Source organism: Oncorhynchus keta, chromosome 14, assembly GCF_023373465.1.
Source record: "Oncorhynchus keta strain PuntledgeMale-10-30-2019 chromosome 14, Oket_V2, whole genome shotgun sequence".
Lineage (NCBI taxonomy): Eukaryota > Metazoa > Chordata > Actinopteri > Salmoniformes > Salmonidae > Oncorhynchus > Oncorhynchus keta.
In genome coordinates, this window is record NC_068434.1 from 34,584,311 (window position 1) to 34,607,583 (window position 23,273).

At 41.2% G+C, this 23,273-nt stretch overlaps 2 protein-coding genes across 3 annotated transcripts in view; both read left to right on the forward strand.

Annotated features, from left to right (window-relative positions):
- Window positions 1–120: 120 nt before the first annotated feature.
- On the forward strand, window positions 121–1,998 carry LOC118394068 (putative phospholipase B-like 2). The gene is made up of 4 exons (XM_052460757.1): window positions 121–1,308; window positions 1,513–1,607; window positions 1,687–1,841; window positions 1,923–1,998. Exons 1-4 carry the CDS (start codon window positions 1,104–1,106, stop codon window positions 1,996–1,998), a joined length of 531 nt encoding a protein of 176 aa, XP_052316717.1. The 5' UTR covers window positions 121–1,103.
- A 10,116-nt stretch (window positions 1,999–12,114) lies between these two features.
- Window positions 12,115–23,273, forward strand: part of LOC118394070 (ATPase MORC2A) — a 40,201-nt gene continuing 29,042 nt past the window's right edge. The window contains exons 1-3 of one of the 2 annotated variants that reach the window (XM_052461581.1): window positions 12,115–12,256; window positions 16,401–19,381; window positions 21,786–21,934. In XM_052461581.1, the coding sequence (XP_052317541.1) occupies window positions 21,867–21,934 (68 nt within the window). In that variant the 5' untranslated portion in view covers window positions 12,115–12,256; window positions 16,401–19,381; window positions 21,786–21,866. Of the gene's footprint in view, window positions 12,257–16,400; window positions 19,382–19,893; window positions 20,063–21,785; window positions 21,935–23,273 lie in introns of those variants that run through there. The other variant, XM_052461580.1, reaches the window with a different exon arrangement.

The following is a 23,273-nucleotide window of genomic DNA, read 5'->3' on the forward strand; positions in this document are numbered from 1 at the left end:
CTCTGTGTCTAAACAGTAAATAACTTACTAGAGTGGATCATTCAGTACACACTTGGGATCTAATAAGAACGCCTTAGTAGAGGACGTTTTGTATTTAGACTTTCTCTCGCTTAGGTGTGGTTGGTGTTGCTGCAGCTGAAAGGTCTGAAAGATGGCTACAATGATCAGCTGTCATTTCCCAGAGGCCCTTTCACTCTCAACCCCTTCGGCTTCCTGTAAGTGTGGTCTGTGACCTCTGATGGGTTAGAGTTCCCCCGTAGAAAATGATAGAGGACTCTAGTGCCCAAAGGCCATTTTAGCATGGGCAGCGCCATTCATGACTTAAACTATTTTGAAGTAGTCAACTGGGTGGGACTTAATTCCATCACATAATTCCATCCAGGTCATCAGGAGGGGTCAGCCAATGAATAATACTTGTGAGCAAACATTCCATAACTGCAGGTGGCAGTAAATCGCCAATCTTAGCTTTATCTGTTCAAACAACACACTGCAAGTGGCATGCATCCTTTCAGTTTGTTTACAAACTCTTAGAAGTAGTAGAATAAGAAAATTGACTACTTCAAAATGGAAATGGCCTCAATGGTCCTGCCCGTCCACTCACAGACTGCATAATTAGACAGATACAAAGAAGAGTCCTCTATCATTCTCTATGAGATCAGCGCAGCAGTGAGTTACTGTAAGCACCCCTGATTTTAATCACCAAGAGTACCCATCTCAGGAATAATGTGAGGGGTTCCAATGGGGATTTTTTTTAGGGTGAGCTAAACCAAGTGCACCTTGCTATACAGCTATGACCAAAACCCCTATTTTTCTGTGGCTATCCCATAGAGAATGATAGAGGCATCGAGTGGCCAAAAGGCCATTTTAGCATGGCCAGAGCTATTGAGAGCTTCCGCCATTTTAATGTAGTCAACTTAGTGGGACTTCCAACTTCATTGGCTGATCCCTCCTGGTGACGCTGCTGGAGTCATGTGCAACCAGGTCATCAGGAGCGATCAGCCAATCGTAACAAATAAGAAAATGTACTACTTCAAAATGGAGATGGCCTCAATGGCACTGCCCATGCTGTCACATGTCTCTGTGGGCTATTCAGACTTTTCCAGATGGGAGGAGGCCTGGTGGATCTTGAGGGGGACCTAAACAAATCTAGCCAATCATGGACACTGGGCTCTGGCTCCTGCTCCACCCTCATCAAGCTATTGCCTGGCAACAAGGATCTGCTGGTGTCTCATGATACCTGGAACATTTACCAGGCCATGCTGCGCATCTTAAAGAAGTACCAGTTCGCCTACCGTGTCTCTCCTACAGGTAACCTTTGACCCCTAGAACTCTCATAAGGATAAGTTAACTTTGCCTACAGTGTCTCCTAATGTCCCCCCTTTCCCCCCTAACATACACACTCTTAATGAAACACTCCTGGAAACTCTGCTTGTGAACACTGGGAAAGTTATGTGGTTCAGAGTTCTATATTTTATGGTTCTGAGTTTGATTTCTGTGTTCTGTTGTTCTCAGACAGTGATCCGATCCCTGGCAGAACCCAGGCCTTCTCCTCCTACCCAGGGTCCATTTTCTCTGGAGATGACTTCTACATCCTTAGCACCGGGCTGGTGAGAGCTTTGTGTAATATGTGTGTACATAGTATATGTGTGTGTGTAGTATTTCTTTTTTAAAGATTTCCCTCCACAGGTTACCTTGGAGACAAGCATTGACAACAGTAACCCCGCCCTCTGGAAATTTGTTCAACCAACCGGATCAGTGATGGAGTGGCTGAGGAACATCGTAGCCAATAGGCTGGCTGCATCCGTCAAGGAGTGGGCAGAGATTTTCTGCAAACACAACAGGTAGACATGTCTCTCTGCAGGCCATCTGGGCGGCATTTTCTTTTGACCTATGGATGTCTACCATGTTGTTTATCTCGCCAGATCTGTCAGTTCAGAGCTGGAGATCCGAAAACAAACCCTCAACAAGATATTTAACTGTCCATTTAAAGGACACTAGGAGATGAAGAGTGAACGGAACTATCCCTTTAAAGAATTAAGTAAAGTAAAAATAACATCAAGTGGTCAGGTGACCTGAGTGAGATTTTTTTTTCAGGGAGGAGCAGAGTTAAGTCAATTCTGTACTGAGTTGCAAATTTCTCTTTATATCCAATTCAATTCTTGAAATTGGCCACCCCCAAAAGTAGCAGAATTTGATTTAAATTTGAATTAAAGGAAGTAGAATTTAATTCAATGAAATTAAAATGGCTTATTTATTCTACACATCATCATAGTTGTAACAGTTTTCTTCCGTTGAAGGAGAGGAGGACCAAAATGCAGCGTGGTTAGAGTTCAACATGTTTAATAAAGACCATAAACGTGAACACTACAACATACCAAAACAACAAATGTGAAAAACCAAAACAGTCCTGGTGCAAAGACAGAAGACAGGAAACAACCACCCACAAAACCTAACACAAAACAGGCTACCTAAATATGGTTCCCAATCAGAGACAAATGATTAACACCTGCCTCTGATTGAGAACCATATCAGGCCAAACATAGAAATGGGAAAACTAGACACACAACATAGAATGCCCACTCAGCTCACGTCCTGACCAACACTAAAACAAAGAAAACACAAAAGAACTATGGTCAGAACGTGCCAATAGTAATGTTTATTTTGACAAAATGTATGGTTACCAATACCATGTAGCATAAGGTTGAAACATGTAATTTTTAAAACTCATTTTCCTAAAACAATTTTAAATAATTACACTGGTCTGGAAATATTCTAAGATTGTGTTGTGTGTTATCTATAATAATCATAATTCCCTTAATGTTTTTATATTTTTGAAGAAAAAAAACATCTCACGACAAAGAAAAATATTGTTTGACATCTTTGAGTTATAATCAAACTAATATTTGAAATTGTGTATTCTTTGCATGAATAAGTGGCATATGTCAAATTAATGAGCCTTTCATGTTTCACATCTGAGTTTAATTGGTTTTAATTCAATTCTACTTCCTTCAATTCAAACTCAATTAAAATTCTTCATTCTGTGGCGTGGGTTGGGGCCAATTCATATATTGAATTCAATTCCTACATTCGAATTGACCCCAACTCTGCTGGGAAGGCAGGCGTGGGACTTATCAGTGACGCCGACTCAGGCCAAAGTCCCCAGAAATCAAAGGTTACTAATGTTGATTTGTAGGGTTAGAGTTAGGGCTATTTAATCTGTCTTCTACAGTTCATCTCAGTCTCTGAGATGTTTTACTTCTCTAGCCAATCTCTAGCATATCTATATATAGTCTGTCGGTTAACAGCCTCTGTTACTCACCAGAGGGGAGTTACACTGGAACCTAAAATACTAACTAGTGTCTCATCAATCATCACAAATGGCCTCAATACAGACCCCCAGACCACGTAGAATGTCTACCTTTGGAATCAATGCATTCCCTCACTTGTAGGTATCTGTGCGTGTGTTAGGTATAATAACCAGTGGATGATAGTGGAATACAGGCATTTCACTCCGGGGATGACAGAGACCAAGGAGCAGCTGTTTACTGTATTGGAGCAGCTCCCGTAAGAGTCAACACACACACGGGTGGCCACGATACCAGTGTTAAGGTACTAGGAATGAAAGGAAACAAAACCTTAATTAATTTCTTGATGAAAACAGTCCTCATGTTGTTATCCAGAGTCACATTTGTTTATTTTGCAAGCTATATCACACATATATTTTTTACATAAAGTAGGGTTTTAAAGGACCATAAAGTAACATTTGTTTTGCCAAAAGAAAATCCGGTATCGTAGTACTGCGATCCTGGTATCGCTACAACCCAAGCACACACACACATTGGAGAAAGGTTTTGTGTGTTCTTCCTGCTGTGGTGAGCGGGCTATTTATCTATAACAGCAATAAGTGTGGGCTACGGGCAGCTGAACGAAAATTGAGGAAAACTAAACTTCAGGAGGACCTATCATCCTTTCACTCCCTCCAACCTCCTCTCTATGACATCCTGCGACTAGTAAGGTCTGGCCGACAGAACAACCTGCACACTCGACCTGTTCCCCTCCTCCCTTCTCCAGACTATCTCTGGAGATCTTCTCCTGTGCCTCACATCCATCATCAACTCATCCCTGACTACTGGCTGAGTCCCCTCTGACTTCAAAATGGCCTGAGTCGCTCCCCTCCTCAAGAAACCAACACTCGACTCATCTGACGTCAAAAACTATAGACCTGTATCCCTTATTTCTTTTATTATTTATTTATTCTTTTATCTTTTTCTCGTTATTTCTCTAAGAACAATCTTGTTGACCCTAACAGGTCAGGCTTTAAGACAGGTCACTCAAGCGAGACTGCTCTTCTTTCCGCACTGCCAACGCTGACTATCTCTCCTTTGTTCTCATCCTCCTAGATCTATCCGCTGCCTTTGACACTGAACCATCATATCCTCCTCTCAACCCTCTCAGGGCTGGGCGTCTCTGCACATTCTTGGATTGCATCCTACCTGGCAGGCCGCTCCTTCCAGGTGACGTGGATAGGATCTGTGTCTGCACCACGTACTGTCACTACTGGTGTTCCCCAGGGCTTGGTTCTAGGTTGAAAACCCCGCTTGTGCCATCAAACCCCTGCAACTTATCCAGAACACTGCAGCGCACCTGGTTTTCAACCTTCTCAAGTTCTCTATTGTCACCCCAGTCCTTCGTACACTCCACTGGCTTCCACTCAAAGCTCAAGTCCACTTCAAGACCATGGTGCTTACCTACGGAACAGCAAGAGGAACTGCCCCTCCCTACCTTCAGGCTATACTCAAATCCTACACCCCAACCTGAGAACTCCATTCTGCCACCTCCCGTTCTAGCTCTGACTACTGATTTATTTACTTGAGAAAAAATGTACATTCTATGCCTGTGACATGTGGTTGTCCCACCTTGCTATCTTAAGATGAATACACTAACTGTAAGTCGCTCTGGATAAGAGCGTCTGCTAACTGACTAAAATTGAAATATACCCCTTACATTAAACCTACACGCACCCTACACGCACCTAGACCCCTCCGTCTCAGAGAATAAACTAAGGGGTGATGGGTTTCATTTCAGAAGTGAAATGATTACAAAAGTAATGTAATGTATTAAGTATACAGTACAACAGTAAGCTCAGGGTTAGCATGTATATTTACTGCTCTGTTGTGTGAACAATCTTGAGATAAGGAAGTGGGTTTTAACTGGGTTTGAATTTTTTAATTTTTATGTTTTGCTCGTACTGGCTATCATTGAATGTGATGTGAGATGGGAAAACTTTAAATGGGGCTGGAGTTCCACAAATGACAATATAGAGGTAGGAAATTGTACTGGGGGAAAAATGCACCATTCGTTTGGCCAATAGAGAATGATTAAAAAAAGATATATATATATTTAATAAAACAGTTTAGTGTAGCCTATGTGCCTACTTGAAGTATTCTACCATTTGATCCATGCTGCTATGACACTGGTCAATTTGTTCAATTCATGTTGACTTTATTAGACAGTAATTGCATAAAAACATGTATTACATTTGTTAGCATTTGACAGATCTGATTTAATACGGTCAATGGTTTTTGGAATTAATTTTGTTTTAAACTTTACTTTATAGCCATGTCATGTGTAGCTTATTTAGAAATACGAAGCTGGCGTTCTGTCTTTTGGTGTCGTACACTGTTGTCACTGATGGCCCAGACTTTTAAAAAACATTCCTGAAAGCGAAACACAACTGATTTGAAAGAAGGGGAGGGACATAGTCATCACATGATCAAATCCCATGACAATGCACGTGGCTCTGCTTTCCTCCAATCAGAACTCTTTAACTATACGTCTTGTTCTTCTGCCTTATTACCGTTCTCCTAGCAGCAGGATATTATGATGCCAACTCGATCGCAGATTATTTTAATTTTAAAATAAGAGTCCCCCTGCAAAAAACGGGCAACATTTTGGGAATAATGTTTGCTGTTATCACTAGAGTGCAGTTCAACTCTCACAGATTTGCAACCACCTTTGAAAAAAAAAATTTATGGATAATTTTACTTTTAATATTGTAGTATTTATAGGGCAATGAATTAAAGTGCTGCTGGGGATTTAGACCACAGTTCTCCATAAAATAACACCATATAAAGATTCTACAGACCTTACATAATGACTAATACCAACCCCACTTTTAACTCAGCACATAGAATATTTTTTCTCTATAAGCCAATATTAATTTTTTTTAGCATGGAGTAGTGTATTGCAATGCAGTGGATGGAGTAGAAAGGGCTTCTGGGTATTTACACCTCAGGACCTCAAGAAATAACACAATATATAGATTACAGGCCACAGGAGGCTACTGAGGGGAGAATAGCTCATAATAAGGGCTGGAATGGCGAATAGAATGGAAACCATGTATTTGATACCATTCCACCTATTCCGCTCCGGTCATTAACACGAGCCCATTCTCCCCAATTAAGGTACTGCCAACCTCCTGTGTTACACACCCAACTGAGTGTTCCCAACCCCACCTTTACTTTGGCACATATCCATTCACTGTATTGTATTGCACTGCAGTGAATGGAATGGTTGGAGTAGAAAGTTCTGCTGGATATTTAGATCTCAATCCACCAAGAAATAACACCATATATAGATTCTCTAGAGACCCTACTGAGTATTGCCAACTCCACTTTTACCTTGGCACATAAAATCATTTTTTTTCTATACAGCCTAATGTTGTGAACATACCAATCTAAACATTGTATTTTTGATAGTGCTCTTAAAAAACCCAAATAGAAGCATATTTGCAATTATTTACATAAAGTCCTCAATTTGCTTAAGAGCACAATAACAATGGTCATTGATTCAAATGTAATATATTTAGAATATTTATCAACATTGCATCACATATGCTGCTGCTATTATCTGTCACTTTATTCCTAGTTATATGTACACTACCGGTCAAAAGTTTTAGAACACCAACTCATTCAAGGGATTTTCTTTGTTTTTACTATTTTATACATTGTCGAAAAATAGTGAAGACATCAAAACTATGAAATAACACATATGGAGTCATGTAGTAACCAAAAAATGTTAAGCAAATCAAAATATTTTTTATTTGAGAATCTTCAAATAGCCACCCCTTGCCTTGATGACAGCTTTGCACAATGTTGGCATTCTCTAAACCAGCTTCATGAGGTAGTCACCTGGAATAAAAAAGCCACTCTAAAATGTGCAGTTTTGTGGACACAACACAATGCCACAGATTTTTTAAGATTTGAGGGAGTGTGCAATTGGCATGCAGACGGCAGGAATGTCCAACAGAGTTATTGTCAGGTAATTGAATGTTCGTTTCTCTATCATAAGCTGCCTCCAATGTTGTTTTAGAGAATTTGGCAGTACGTCCAACCGGCCACACAACCGTAGACCACGTGTAACCACTTTAGCCCAGAACCTCCACATCTGGTTTCTTCACCTGTGGGATTGTCTGAGACCAGCCACCCGGACAGCTGATGAAACTGTGGGTTTGCACAAACGAAGGATTGCTACACTAATTGTCAGAAACCGTCTCAATGAAGCTCATCTGCGTGCTAGTCATCCTCACCAGGTCCTTGACCTGACCGCACGTTTGGTACGTAACTGACTTCAGTGGGCAAATGCTCACCTTCGATGACCACTGGCACGCTGGAGAAGTGTGCTCCTCACTCCTCACGGATGAATCCCGGTTTCAACTGTACCGGGCAGATGGCAGACAGCATGAATGGCGTCGTGTGGGCAAGCGGTTTGCTGATAACAATGTTGTGAACATAGTGAACAATGAATACAATTGCATTTTATCGTTTGCAATTTGAATGCAGAAATACCGTGATGAGGTCCTAAGGCTCATTGTCATGCCATTCACCCCCCGCCATCGCTTCATGTTCCAGCATGATAACGCACTGCCCCATGTCGCAATGATCTGTACACAATTCCTGGAAGCTGAAAATGTCCCAGTTCCTCCATGGCCTGCATACTCACCAGACCTGTCACCCATTGAGCATGTTTGGGATGCTCTGGATCAACTTGTATGACAGCATGTTCCAGTTCCCGACAATATCCAGTAAATTTTGCACAGCCATTGAAGAGGAGTGGTACAACATACCACAGGCCACAATCGACAGCCTGAACAACTCGATGCGAAGGAGATGTGTCGCGCTGCATGAGGCAAATGGTGATCACACCAGAAACTGACTGGTTTTCTGATCCTATCACCTACCCTTAAGGTATCTGTGACCAACAGATGTATATCTGTATTCCCAGTCATGTGAAATCCATAGATTTGGGCCTAATGAATGTATTTCAATTGACTGATTTCCTTACATGAACTAGAATTATGTCAAATCTTTGAAATTGTTGCATGTTGCGTTTATATTTTTGTACAGTGTATACATCTACCTCAATTACCTCTTACCCCTGCAGGTCGACTCGGTACTGGTACCCCGTGTATATAGCCAAGTCATTGTCATTTATTTTATGTGTTGTACGCATTTCACTGTTAATCTTAACCTGTTTGTTTACGAAGCATGTGAAGAATATAATGTGCGGATTTTTATTTTGAAGGATTCATCATTACCATACAAATTGACGTCATTGTTTGTGCTGCTGGTAGAATACTAGTTTTTTCTCTTTCAAAACAATATGGTCCAAATTCTCAGACATAGGTTAGAAATGTAACGAACTAACTTGCTTTGTTTGTACTAGCTAGTTTTCTCATGTGAACTGCATACTTTAGATGTAGCTAGCTTAGGAAAATAATGATTTAGTTTGCCTTAAACAAAAGCGGCTTGCTAGCTGATTAACTTTCTACCGAACCGGTTTAACTATAGTAACGTTAGCGAGTTGTAGATTGTACGGAACTGTATGGCTAGCTAGGGGCTTGGCTTTAGCTATTAAGAAAAGCAACGACAGCTACAAAAGTTGTACTTTGACTGGTAAATTCCGTTGTCTTGACATGGCAAGCAACGCGAGGTAGCATTACAGAGAACGGCTCGACGTTGGACTAAACCAAGTCACCCCTGTGGACCTGTCTGTGTGATGATCCCACAAGCCAGGTAACGTATGTTGTTGCTAAATCGTTTTGTGGCGAATGCAATGGCTTATGGAATGTTTGCCAGAATCCTGTGTTGTGGTCAGTTATTTTTATATCAGCACCCTGTTGTGTGTGTTACAGGTGTGTGATGGGTTCCTGGCAGCCAGTTGCTAATCTAAGGGACTATGTTGCCCAGCATCCTCCTGGGGTCACCTTCTTCTTCTGTGTGCTGACCCTTGCCCTCACCTTCCTAAGCCTCGGGTTATACACGCACACACACCGCCTGCCAAATCCAGATACGCAGGTACAACATACATTACATACAGAGTTTGGGCTTGGTGATATGGCCAAAATATAATATTATGATATTGTTCACATTTGACGGTATGTTGTGTTTTTGAATAATAAAAGTGATAAATATTCACGACCCTAGAGTGGTAATACATTATGTGTTTTCAATGGGGCATTCACCATTCTGTTTGATTTATACATTTCCTGCACTTTTGTTAGCATTTCTACACTATGTCAGGTAGTGCTAAGTAGGGCTGTATGATAGATATTGGCCAAAAATCTAGGCCTAGAACAGTTTATTGGTGCTGTTGAAATCATGGAAATTATTGTTGTAGTTCAACAATTAGAATATAGTGGGCAGCATTTTGAATACATTGCTGTTTGAAATGACAACAAAGGAATAAGCCGGGGAGTCATTATTTTGACAGGGTCGGAACCAAATTGATTGTCAGTGTTTTTTAGGGGACCCTATACGATGTTACAGTACATGTGTATTCTCCATAGAGAATGATAGAGGCCTCTAGGAGCCAACAGGTCATTTTAGCATGGGCAGCGCCATTGAGGGCTTCCACCATTTTAAAGTAGTCAACTGGTAGGGATTCCTATGGGTTGTAGCCTCAATGGCGCTGCCCATGCTGTCACAGACTAATGGTACAGATATAAAGGACTCGTCTGTATCTATCTCTATGATATTCACTTCATGTAGTTAGCTAATATTCATGCTTTGCCTATTCCTCGCTGATTTAGAAGATACCGTTGGACAAACAACATATTGATCTAGGCCTCCCCCCGCACTGGTATCAGGCTGTATATAAGCAAGCTATGTTTGCTCTGACTGATTACATTTAGCCATAGAGAATGATAGAGGCCTCCAGTGGCCAAAAGGCCATATTAGCATGGGCAGCACCATTGAGGGCTTCCACCATTTTAATGTAGTCAACTGGGTGGGACCTCCGACTTCATGTCCAACCGGGTTGTCAGGAGGGATCAGCCAATCGTGAAGAAGAAAATTGACTACTTCAAAATGGAGATTTCTTCAATGGCACTGTCACAGATACAATGATGAGTATTCTCTCTTTGCAATTAGCTAGCGATTAACATTAGTGGCTAATATGATTTGTTTTAGCCACAACTTGCTAAGAAAAGAAAGCTGTTTGTATACATTAAGATGCACAAACAAATAGTGTAATTATAGGAAGCAGTTTCATTGTCACCCAACATCTTTTTGCGGCTGACCATGCAGACTGCAAAGTGAACGGCAAGTGAAGTGCTCGTGACTCATGGTCGAGCAACAACTGCTCTCCTTGAGTGACAGTGGGCAGGGCTTGGTGTGGGAAGCGAGAGAGACGACTTGCAAGTAGCAAACAGAGTAAAGTAGCAAACAGAGTAAACTATAAAAACACACATTTCACGCACCAGAATTGCGTATCACATTTAACAATCTAAACATTGAAGTGCTGTTTTAAAAGGTAAAGTAAAAACCCAAACTGGTCCATGCATCAATACCGGTCTATAGTAAAATAATATAGTATACTGCCCAGCCATACACACTACATACAATGCCTGCCCAACTCTAACACACAGTTATGCCACACTCACCGCTTGCCCAATTTTGACAAACCAGATACAACACACAGACCAATAGGTGAAGAACAATATTCATGGTAACTTATACCATTATGCCGGAGGTTGGGGAACTGCCCCTTTACCTTGTTGTTCCTATACTTTTGTCCATACAGTAGAGCAGGCCTGGGCAATTCCAGTCCTCGGGGGCCTGATAGGTGTCACAATTTTCCCCCATCCCTAGCAAACACAGCTGATTTAAATGAATTGCATTCTAAACTGAAGATCATGATTAGTTGATTATTGGAGTCAGTTGTGTTAGCTGGGGCAAAAGTGTGACACTGCTAGGTGTTGCAGAGCACAGCTTTTGGATTTTGGCTCAGCTGTCTGCTCAATGCATCTTGGGCATGCAGGCCAAAAAATGCTTTAAGGGCTAGATGAGTGCAGACCACTTTAGATGTACAGAGAAATGGGAAATGCATATTTTCTTTCAAAGGACTGGAACCACTTCCTGTCGTCGTTGGCCAACCTCCAGTTGTGTGCGAGAGCCAATGGTACAGCAATGGAGATGGTTTCCTCTCCTCCATTTGCGAAAGAGGAGGTATGTGGAACAGTATTGCTGAACTCCACCCAAAGCCCACCATCCATCACACAGTTGTCCCTTTGGGTGCCACTGGCCGTGATGGACAGCTCAAACATCCAATCCCTGAGCGACCTTTGCCTCCATGGAACGTTATTGGCCAGTCAGCTGGGACTCACAGGTCAGTTTTTGTCCTCGATAGGCAAATGGTGCACATTTCATGTTATGCTTAATTGGTTTTATGATGAAACCATGCGTAATAATACATAAATGAGAATTATGTGCCATGGTGAAATAACTATACAGTAGCAGCAGTAAAAGTTGAAATTGTCTCGGTCTGCTCAGGTAACGAGGCTGTAAACGTGACACTGATGTTCTCCTCTCCATCTGTGGGTGGCAACTCGCACGCCTGCCTTAGCGTTAGCGCACCTACACACATCCTACCTCCAGTCCTGTGAGTCACACACACACACATACATACCTAGTCTTCCATATACTGGTTCATTCACCTGTTGCATACAGCTCTGCACAGAGTACCTAGATGGCACTTCTGCCTTATCTCCTCTGGAGTGTCTCTGCGTAAATTATAGTGTCTTCTGTAACGTGTATGTATGTCCAGGCTGCCACCTGTGTGCCCTGCCAATGAAGGGACATCCTCTCCTGTCAGAGCGATTGCAATGGAGATAAGCAGCCAGAAGCCCTCAGCGTCACAGTCTTGCTACAGTCTACAGTACACACCTGATCCTACACTCACCGCCATGCTAACGCAGGTACACGTACACACGACCCCACACTCACAGCCATGCTCTAAAATTTCAGTTGAGTCACAACCTACACACCGCCATGCTTACAGGTCAGGGATTCTTGAAAGTCAGGGCAATCTTTGTCCGACAGGGAAATTTCATTTTAATAGTTGAAAAAATTAATCTCATTTGATCTTAAAAAATACATATAGGGGAATTTTATTATGGAAAGATTTGTTTTTGTAATTTTCCACATATTTTCTGAGAAATTATCACATCTAGTTTCTTGCAATAGCCACCTCTGACTTTAAGGAATATTTCTCTCAAAACTGTGATTCCTATCAAATTTGTCAGGATCAGCATCAGATTTATCTAAAATCATAAATTAATCCAAAATTAGCAGGGCCAGCTATACCATGAGAAGCATGATGTCTCCGGATGTTATCATTTATTTTCTATTTGCATCCTCCGAAACACAACTCAGCCAAGCTGCACTGCTTCTTGACACAATGCCCGCTTAACCCGGAAGCCAGCCGCACCAATGTCTCGGAGAAAACACTGTACACCTGGTGACCGTGTCAGCGTGACTCCACAGGAGTCGCTAGAGCGTGATGGGACAAGGACAGCTCTGCCGGCCAAACCCTCCCCTAACCCGGATGACGCTGGACCAATTATGCGCCGCCCCATGGGTATCCCAGTAAACATAAGAATGAGTGTGAGTTTTTGTCACAACCCGGCTCGTGGAAAGTGACAAAGAGCTCTTATAGGACCAGGGCACAAATAATAATATAATAATAAACAATAATTCTGCTCTATATTTGACCATCATATATATTAAACCTTATTCACAATTTTCGATGAACAAATAACTCACCACAGGTTAATGAGAAGGGTGTGCTTGATAGGATGCACATAACTCTGCAATGTTGGGTTGTATTGGAGAGGGTCTTAAATCATTTCCCACAGTCTGTGCCTGTATTTAGTTTTCATGCTAATCTGAGCCGAAAATCCACTCTCACATAGGTACATGGTTGCAAAGGGCATCAGTGTCTTAACAACGTGATTTGCCAAGGCAGGATACTCTGAGCGCAGCCCAATCCAGAAATCTGGCAGTGGGTTCTGATAAAATAACATTTTCACAGAACTGCTTGTTGCGATTTCGATGAGGCTCTCTTGTTCAGATATCGGTAAGTAGACTGGAGGCAGGTCATGAAAGGGATAACGAATCCAGTTGTTTGTGTCATCCGTTTCGGGAAAGTACCTGCGGAATTGCGCACCCAACTCACTCAGGTGCTTCGCTGTATCATATTTGACATTGTCCGTAAGCATGAGTTCATTTGCATACGAAAAATCATAATGATCGAAAGACCTGTGTTGTCCTTATTAATGCAGACAAAGAAAAGCTCCAACTTCTTAATCATAGCCTCAATCTTGTCCCGCACATTGAATATAGTTGCGGAGAGTCCCTGTAATCCTAGATTCAGATCATTCAGGTGAGAAAAAACATCACCCAGATAGGCCAGTTGTGTGAGAAACTCGTTATCATGCAAGCGGTCAGACAAGTGGAAATTATAGTCAGTAAAGAGAACTTTAAGCTCGTCTCAATTTTTTTTTTAAAGTGTCAACTTTCCCCTTTGATAACCAGCGCACTTCTGTCTGTTGTAAAAGCGTTACATGGTTGCTGCCCATATTGCATAGTGCAGAAAATACACGAGAGTTCAGGGGCCTTGCTGTCACAAAGTTAGCCATTTTCACTATCCAAAATGTCTTTCAAGCTGTCAGGCATTCCTTTGGCAGCCAAGAACCTCCGTCGGGAGCAATTGCTTGCACGTGCGTTACCTCCACTATGTCTCTCTGTCATGGCTTTTGCACCATCAGTACAGATACCAACATGAGCAGCAGCTACGTTTGGCTACATACGGACCGTTAGTGGAATTCCCGCTATAGATTAACGGTTAAAGTGATTGGATGTTAATTATTTGACTAGGCTACCTGTATTTGACATTGTTGTTATTTCGCTGAACACTAGATGGTTTAATTTTATTTTTGGCAATGAAACGAGGCTACTCAGGCGAGTAAAAAAACCTCACCCAAATGTATTGCCCGTTCGAAAATATAAATGGACTGTTTGAAAATGGGAAGAGAAAAGAAATGTAAATCACATTTTTATTTGGCGTACCCCCCGAATACATTGCACGTACCCTAGTTTGAGAATGCCTGGCCTAGGGGTTCACATACTTTTTCCAGCCTACACTGTAAATGTTTAAATAATGTATTCAATATAGACAAGATAAATACAATAATTTGTTTAAACACACTGTTTGTATTTTGTTGACTTAGATGAAAATCAGATCAAATTTGATGACCAATTTATGCAGAAGTCCAGGTAATTCCAAAGGGTTCACATACTTTTTCTTGCCACTGTGTAAGGAAATCAGTCAATTGAAATAAATAAATTAGGCCCTAATCTATGGATTTCACATGACTGGGCAGGGGTGCAGCTATGGGTGGACTTGTGAGGGCATATGGTGCATTCGGAAAGTATTCAGACCCCTGGACTTTTTCCACATTTTGTCACGTTACAGCCTTATTGTAAAATGTATTTAATAGTTTTCCCCCCTTGATATACACACACAATACCCCATAATGACAAACCAAAAAACAGGTTTTTAGATATGTTTGCAAATGTATAAAAAAAAAACTTATTTACAGAAGTATTCAGACCCGAAATTGAGCTCAGGTGCATCCTGTTTCCAATGATCATCCTTGATGTTTCTACAACTTCATTGGAGTCCACCTGTGGTAAATTCAATTGATTGGACATGATTTGGAAAGGCATACACCTGTCTATATAAGGTCCCACAGTTAACAGTGCATGTCAGAGAAAAAACTAAGCCATGAGGTCGAAGGAATTGTTCGGAAAACCCAGAGACAGGTTTGTGTCGACGCACAGATCTGGGGAAGGGTACCAACAAAATGTCTGCAGCATTGAAATTCCCCAAGAACACAGTGGCCTCCATCATTCTTAAATGGAAGAAGTTAGGAATCACTAACAATCTTCCTAGAGCTGTCTGCCCAGCCAAACTGAGCAATCGGGGAAGAAGGGCCGTGGTCAGGTGACTGAGAACCCAATGGTCACTCTGACAGGGCTCCAGAATTCCTCTGTGGAGATGGGAGAACCGTCCAGAAGGACAACCATCTCTGCAGCACTCTACCAATCAGGCCTTTATGGTGGAGTGGCCTGACGGAAGCCACTCTTCAGTTAGACATGACAGCCCACTTGGAGTTTGCCAAAAGACACCTAAAGAACTCTCGCACCATGAGAAACAACATTCTCTGGCCTGATGAAACCAAGATTGAACTCTTTGGCCTGAATGCCAAGAGTCACATCTGTAGGAAACCTGGTTCCATCCCTACTGTGAAGCATGGTGGTGACAGCATCGCACTGTGGCAATGTTTTTCAGCGGCAGGGACTGGAAGACTAGTCAGGATCGAGGGAAAGTACAAAGAGATCATTGATGAAAACCGACAAGTGTTCGGTGTGAATTTGAATAATCTGTTAGAATGAAACACAACGACTTTAAAACACGTGTTTCACAATTAAATAAGAAATGGCCTTTTATGGTGGCTGATGGAATTGATAAATCCAGTTAGGTGCATTTTATGGAAGAAAAACAATGTAATTGGGTTGTTCCTTTACATGGTGTGATAGCTGATACTTTGTTGTACAAAAATGTATATTTCAAATGTTAATATTATGAAAAATATTTGAAGAAAAAATTGATGGTTCGGTCTTTCAATAATCCCTGAGATACAAACACATGCTGTCAAAGGTACACACACACACTGCCCTAGGTCAGTCCCTCTAAACTTGTGTGTAACTCTGCAGAAGGAGCTGGGTCTGGCGAGTAGGCATCTGATCCAGGTGAGTGTGTGTCTGCTGGGGGTGTGTGTGCTGCTATGCTTCTCCGCCAGTCTCACACACTCACACGTACGGCGTTACCACAGCAACGGCCTGGAACTGCAAAGGGTTAGGTTTCTGATTTAATAATAATATAACTAATATACAGTTAGTGGGTTGAAGTATTTACAGCTCTGCAATCTAAGTGGCATGTTGTTTATGTGAGTGTTATTTAACTCAAGACGTTATCACTGCTTCCCCCCGTGACAGGAGCCACTGATTGACTCCTGAACCAGTCTCCACCACAGCATGCAGCTAGAGAAGGAAGAAAGGAGGATGATTCGAATAAAGGACTCTTTCTGAGAGTCTGCTGCTTCTGCTGTTGGGGTCAGAGTTTGATGGATCATCTCATTTCAAACTGCGTAGCTGCTGTTGTTGATCTCAACCCATGCTCTGTCCACAAACATTGCCCTCTGGTAGACTTCTGATGTTCTACTCTGTCATGTTATGACTGCAGGGTGAATGGGCACGTTATTAAATATTTACATTTTATTTAAACACGTTGCCACATCCTAAAGTGGTTTTAATCTGGTCGGGCCTCTTGGCACTTCCATCCATCTGAGCCGCCTGCAGCTGTTCATCCCAGTCCAGCTCCTCTCTCTGGAGCGTCCTCCCCACCACTGCCCATCTTCTGCAGCAGGCTGAAAAACCATCTATTCATCCTGCACCTTGATTCCAGTACTGTCTTCCCTCTCTTATCACTTCTACAAAGTTCACTTGTGTTGAATCTTGCACAGTTTATTAGTTTAATGAATTACAGCACATTTTGTACATAGTCCCCCCATTTTAGGGGACCAGAAGTATTGGGACAGATTCACTTATGTACTAAAGTAGTCAAGTTTAGTATTTGGTCCCAAATTCCTAGCATGCAATGATTACATCAAGCTTGTTATTTTATATCCAATAGAAAACAATGGTAAATCATGTATTGTCATTTGAGTCACTTATTGTAAATAAGAGTAGAATATGTTTCTAAACACTTCTACATTAATGTGGATGCTACCATGATTACAGATAGTCTTGAATGAATTGTGAATATCATACCCCCCCCACAAAACATGCTAACCTCTCACCATTACAATAACAATAAACCTGTTGGATGCATTTGTGGTTTTTGTTGCATTTCAGTGAGAGGTTAGCATGTCTTGGGGGTATGATATTTTGTGTGCAAAATAATCTGAAATGCAACAAAACCCACAAATGCATCCAACGTGTTTCTAGAGTCACAAGCTTGATATAATCATTGCGTGCTAGGAATATGGAACCAAATACTAAACTTTTGACTACTTTAATACACATATACAGTAAGTGAATTTGACCCAATACTTTTGGTCCCTAAAATGGGAAAATGCACAAAAAGTGCTGTAATTTCCAAACGGTTCACCTGATATGGAGGAGAATACCCTCAAATTAAAGCTGACAGTCTGCCATTTAACCTCAGTCATTGTATTATTTCAATTTCAAACTTCTTGAGTACATAGCCAAAACAAATAATTCACTGTTCCAATACTTTTGAAGCTCACTGTAGATGCAGATCTATCACGAAATGGTTGGTTTATGTCAATGGAATACTGGAAGATGTAGGATTCCATCATACAGACATCATGACCTTAATGGGTCTGTAGTACTGGACTGAGACCCTGCCAACCTGATCATATTGTTGACCATGTGGCTATTGATCCATGGATGGGATCCCAGCAGTAGAGGTGAACCATTATTTTCACCCTAGCTCTTCAAGGGTAGTCACATAGGCGCCGATTCAGACTTAGGGAAGGAATGCCTTTTTCACATTTTGATTTATGCACTTCAGTATTTGGTATTCAGACTTAACTCATGCACAGTTTGTGGTTGTAGCTCTCTTGCATGCACTGAATAAATATCATTCAATACCAGAAAACACACCCACTGGGTGGCCAATCAACTTGATCAGTTAAATATTTTATTATGTTAATTTATCTAAAGCAGTCCCTTTAATGTGTACCTGTTTAATTTCAATTTGATTGGCACAACAGAATAACCTATGGAGAATGCTTTCAGAATGGAGATCAATGAAAGATAGCCATTCAAATGTATGGATATTTATCTCCTTTTCAGAACCCATGCTTAGTTTTCAAAACACTGATATTTCACAATGTATGTTTAAAGAAGTTTTCACCAGCCCTGAGCTACTTCAGTCAATACTAGTGGCTAATATTTAACATGACATAGTAGGAAACAGAGAAAGTTGGTGCAAATAATTAAAACATTTGAGAGTGCCCAAAGGTTAAATTTGATGTGACTGTCATTGTGCAATGCTTTACATCGTCATCATATGCTCTAGGCTGCAGTACCCATTTGGTTACATCTCCAAGTTTAATCACTGCAAGGTAAAAGGCCATAAAATAAAACAAATAATGCACAAGGGCACAACATTTTATTCTTCACTGTGGGAAAGGGGTAGAAATGCTTGTCATGTTGATATGCTTTTTGCATATTAAACATTCTAGTTTTGAATACTGAGAATGTGTCATGCGTGATTTAGTTATTTCCCGCTATTTGTTGATTACGGTAGCGCATCCCCATATCTAATTGATCACCTTAATAAACGAAAAAAACATTTGCATACTCAAACAACCTACTATTTAGGGCGCAAGTATGGGTATTTGGACATGGCCAGTATGTTTTTCCACTTGGAACAGACAGGTTCACTTGACCTTATTCATGGTTTTCTGGTGTGGGAATTAAGTCAAGGTCAGAATAAGGAATATCTTTTGACTCTATTTCTGTGATATCCACCCCAAACGAATACCTGGCTGGCACATGCGTTTCCCCATGCTTAAGTTCAATGTCAGTGTACAGTGGGGAGAAAAGTGCATTTTAGTGCGAGTGACTCAGGTCTGAATTCCCCCTACAATCAAGGAAGGTTGGAATTAAGTGTTGGGGAGTTGACCATTTACATTTTCCAGTAGCTAAACTATCCCAGTAGCCTACTTAAAATACACAGTTGTGTAGATATGGGTGCAGTACTCACCTAAATAAAAGTACAAGCATGCATGGGTCAACTAACTATTGCATAAAACAAGGACACTGGCAGCCATTTCAGAATTTGACATTCAACATGGCTGTCAAGTAGTAACCAACAACACACAAAGCTAAATCTAGGTCCTAAATGAACAAGCAAAAGGATTCAAACGGAATATTCTGGAAATAAGGTAAAAGCTGTTCCATTAGCAAAAACCTATTGGGTATTCTTTACTGGTGTATAAACCGTCAACTAACTAGCAGTTAGCAGGCGACTAACGTTACTAATTAAACAAACTTACCATGGGGATAATAGAGCAAAGTCGAACTGCATGTCCAAAACAAAGATAACCGTTTAGTTTTGGCTAATAGAGTTCAACTTTAGAGCTAGCCTAGGCTGAGTTTGAGAAGACAGAGATACTTAGGGAAATTAGTAATTAACGGCTTTCATCACTAGCGTGTGCTGGGCTTCATTACGCATATTACAATAATAATAAACAAAACTTTAACAGGCCAAATGCTCACATTAAAACATATTGATTACATGACATCAGTCTTTGAACATCGTTATTATATTTGCTTATCTCTAGAATCGAGACGTTCTACTTCCTGATCATTTACGTGGCATGAGGCTTGACAAATTACAGTAATGTAAATAAATGACGTGTTTCTATTGGTGTTCAGATGAACGGCAGAGGCGGGCGTACCTTTCGGACCTTCCTCTCCTCTGTGCGCAGTACTGTGAGGGAGGGGAGAAAGGATGAGGTTTTCGCGGCCTGTAGAGTTGGTTTCAGAAATGTAACGTAGTTATCGCTTCGACGGATGTTTTACACGGACCTAAAGTCAATTTGAAGCTGCTGGCGCTCTAAACGGTTTGCATATTGGATAAATATACATGCTAATGTGCTCTTTACAAGTGTTTACTAACTAAACTAGCTAGCTAACGTTACACAGGGAGGGTAGCTACCAGAAATGGTGGGTGTGAGAGCCAATATAGGTTGCTAGTTAACTTGGTCAGTAGACTAACCATTTGTTAAAGCGTGACTGGACATTGCAACTGGACAATATCCTCGTCTCTTTACTCATCCATACTCGATAATAAAAATAACGTCAATATTTAGCCTAGATGAGTCTTATGGAATGATCCAGATAAACAGCATTAACAGGCCTCCCACGTGAGTGTTCTCTTCTCGGCGGGCCAGTTTGAAAGTGGAGTGTTACCTGGCGCGTGGTCTATAGAGAGAAATTAGTAATGGCATCTTTTTCTAGGCAATAGCTCCGCCTTGGTTCGTTGGACAAAGCCTATGGGGAAAGGAATGGAGTTTTTGTACGGTTTTTTGATAAACGCCCAAAATAAGGTCTGTGGCAAACGAAGGCTTAGGAGGTATTTTACGTTTTGTTCTATGAGATCTTAATCAACTAACAATTTATATATATTTTTGTAAAAAAAATCTGAATTTTGAAGAAACACTTATGTAATCAGAAAAAGCACAAAGGTTTCAATGATATTATCTCATAGAACAAACCGTATACGATCTAAGCCTGTAACGTCAGACCTTATTTTTGGGCGTTTATCCCAAAACTCGGTTCTTTCCCCATAGGAATGGCTGAACGAACTCGTTTCTGCTTTTTAGGACTACAAGCTGGCAAGCTCTAAACAGGACAGGAGCAGAGAGAGTGGGGGCTTGTTTGTGTGATAGACTGTGATCGCAATACCACCTCTTTGCCTCTAGAAAAAGCACTCAAATCCAGTCATGAATTAACAGGGGTTGCCAACCACCACAGGACTTATTTCCAAGTTTGAACAGGCATACTTTTCAACCAGACTTATTCCCTCTGATCAAATCAAACTTTATCTTTCACATGCACTGAGTACAAGTGTAGACCTTAACGTGAAATGCTTACTTACAAAGCCCTTAACCAACAGTGCAGTTAAAGAAGAGTTAAGTAAATATTTACCAAATAACTAAAGTAAAAAGTAACATAATAACATAACAATAACGAGGCTATATACAGGGGGTACCGGTACCAAGTTAGTGTGCAGGGGTACAGGTTAGTTGAGGTAATTTGTACATGTAGGTAGGGGTGAAGTGACTGCATAGATAATAAACAGCGAGTAGTAGTAGCAGCAGTGTACAAAACATATGGTGGGGGGGTTTCAATGTAATAGTCTGGTGGCCATTTGATTAATGATGAAGTATCTGAACTTCAGATGAGGTATCAGATATCTAGAGGCTTTTCCTCCGGTGGTATTTGTTCTAGGAAATCCCATTGTAATGGAATTACGCTGACACTCGGATTAACTTTAAGATGTATAGTATACCAAACACAAACCATTGATTTCAAAGGACTACTTTTACTGTGTTCAAAGTAGTTATTGTGCATAGGGTTGTATGGTTATTTGAAATCAATGTTTTTTTTGTTTGTCATTTAAAAGTGAAAAACATCTGCGTAATTACGTTACTGTGGAATTGCCCGTTGATCTTTATGAAAGCTCATTATATTCCAGGCTGTGGTTATTTCACACATTCATAATATCCTTGACACTATGCATACATTTGACCAGTGGAGCTGACTGCTGCTGTGATTCTGTAGGTGCATGAAGCTCTTGAAAAGCCACACTGGACTGAGAGGAAGTCAGAAAGAAGACCAGGAAGTAGCTTTTAACGAGTGGCGATGGCCTATTCTAACTACAGCACCCTGAACAGGGCTCAGCTCACCTTTGAGTATCTGCACACCAACTCGTAAGTACCGTCTGTGGTAAATATATACAGTGGGGCAAAAAAGTATTTAGTCAGCCACCAATTGTGCAAGTTCTCCCACTTAAAAAGATGAGAGGCATCTAATTTTCATCATAGGAACACTTCAACTATGACAAAAAATGAGGGGGGAAAATCCAGAAAATCACATTGTAGGATTTTTAATGAATTTATTTGCAAATTATGGTGGAAAATAAGTATTTGGTCACCTACAAACAAGCAAGATTTCTGGCTCTCACAGATCTGTAACTTCTTCTTTAAGAGACTCCTCTGTCCTCCACTCGTTATGTGTATTAATGGCACCTGTTTGAACTTGTTATCAGTATAAAAGACACCTGTCCACAAACTCAAACAGTCACACTCCAAACTCCACTATGGCCAAGACCAAAGAGCTGTCAAAGGACACCAGAAACAAAATTGTAGACCTGCACCAGGCTGGGAAGACTGAATCTGCAATAGGTAAGCAGCTTGGTTTGAAGAAATCAACTGTGGGAGCAATTATTAGGAAATGGAAGATGTACAAGACCACTGATAATCTCCCTCGATCTGGGGCTCCCCGTGGGGTCAAAATGATCACAAGAACGGTGAGCAAAAATCCCAGAACCACACGGGGGGACCTAGTGAATGACCTGCAGAGAGCTGGGACCAAAGTAACAAAGCCTACCATCAGTAACACACTACGCCGCCAGGGACTCAAATCCTGCAGTGCCAGACGTGTCCCCCTGCTTAAGCCAGTACATGTCCAGGCCTGTCTGAAGTTTGCTGGATGATCCAGAAGAAGATAGGGAGAATGTCATATGGTCAGATGAAACCAAAAATAACTTTTTGGTAAAAACTCAACTCGTCGTTTTGAGTGAAAACCTCCTTCCATCAGCAAGGGCATTGAAGATGAAACGTGGCTGGGTCTTTCAGCATGACAATGATCCCAAACACACCGCCCGGGCAACGAAGGAGTGGCTTCGTAAGAAGCATTTCAAAGTCCTGGAGTGGCCTTATCAGTCTCCAGATCTCAACCCCATAGAAAATCTTTGGAGGGAGTTGAAAGTCCGTGTTGCCCAGCAACAGCCCAAAACATCACTGCTCTAGAGGAGATCTGCATGGAGGAATGGGCCAAAATACCAGCAACAGTGTGTGACAACCTTGTGAAGACTTACAGAAAACGCTTGACCTCTGTCATTGCCAACAATGGGTATACAAGAAAGTATTGAGAAACTTTTTTTATTGACCAAATACTTATTTTCCACCATAATTTGCAAATAAATTCATAAAAAATCCTACAATGTGATTTTCTGGATTTTTTCCCCTCATTTTGTCTGTCATAGTT

What these genes read in the sequence shown, in the direction of transcription:
- LOC118394068 (XM_052460757.1), top strand. Translation starts at nt 1,104, where the DNA reads ATGGGAGGAGGCCTGGTGGATCTTGAGGGGGACCTAAACAAATCTAGC. An exon ending in CTACCGTGTCTCTCCTACAG is followed by an intron (nt 1,309 to 1,512) that starts GTAACCTTTGAC and finishes TGTTGTTCTCAG; the next exon opens with ACAGTGATCCGATCCCTGGC. An exon ending in ATTTTCTGCAAACACAACAG is followed by an intron (nt 1,842 to 1,922) that starts GTAGACATGTCT and finishes TTATCTCGCCAG; the next exon opens with ATCTGTCAGTTCAGAGCTGG.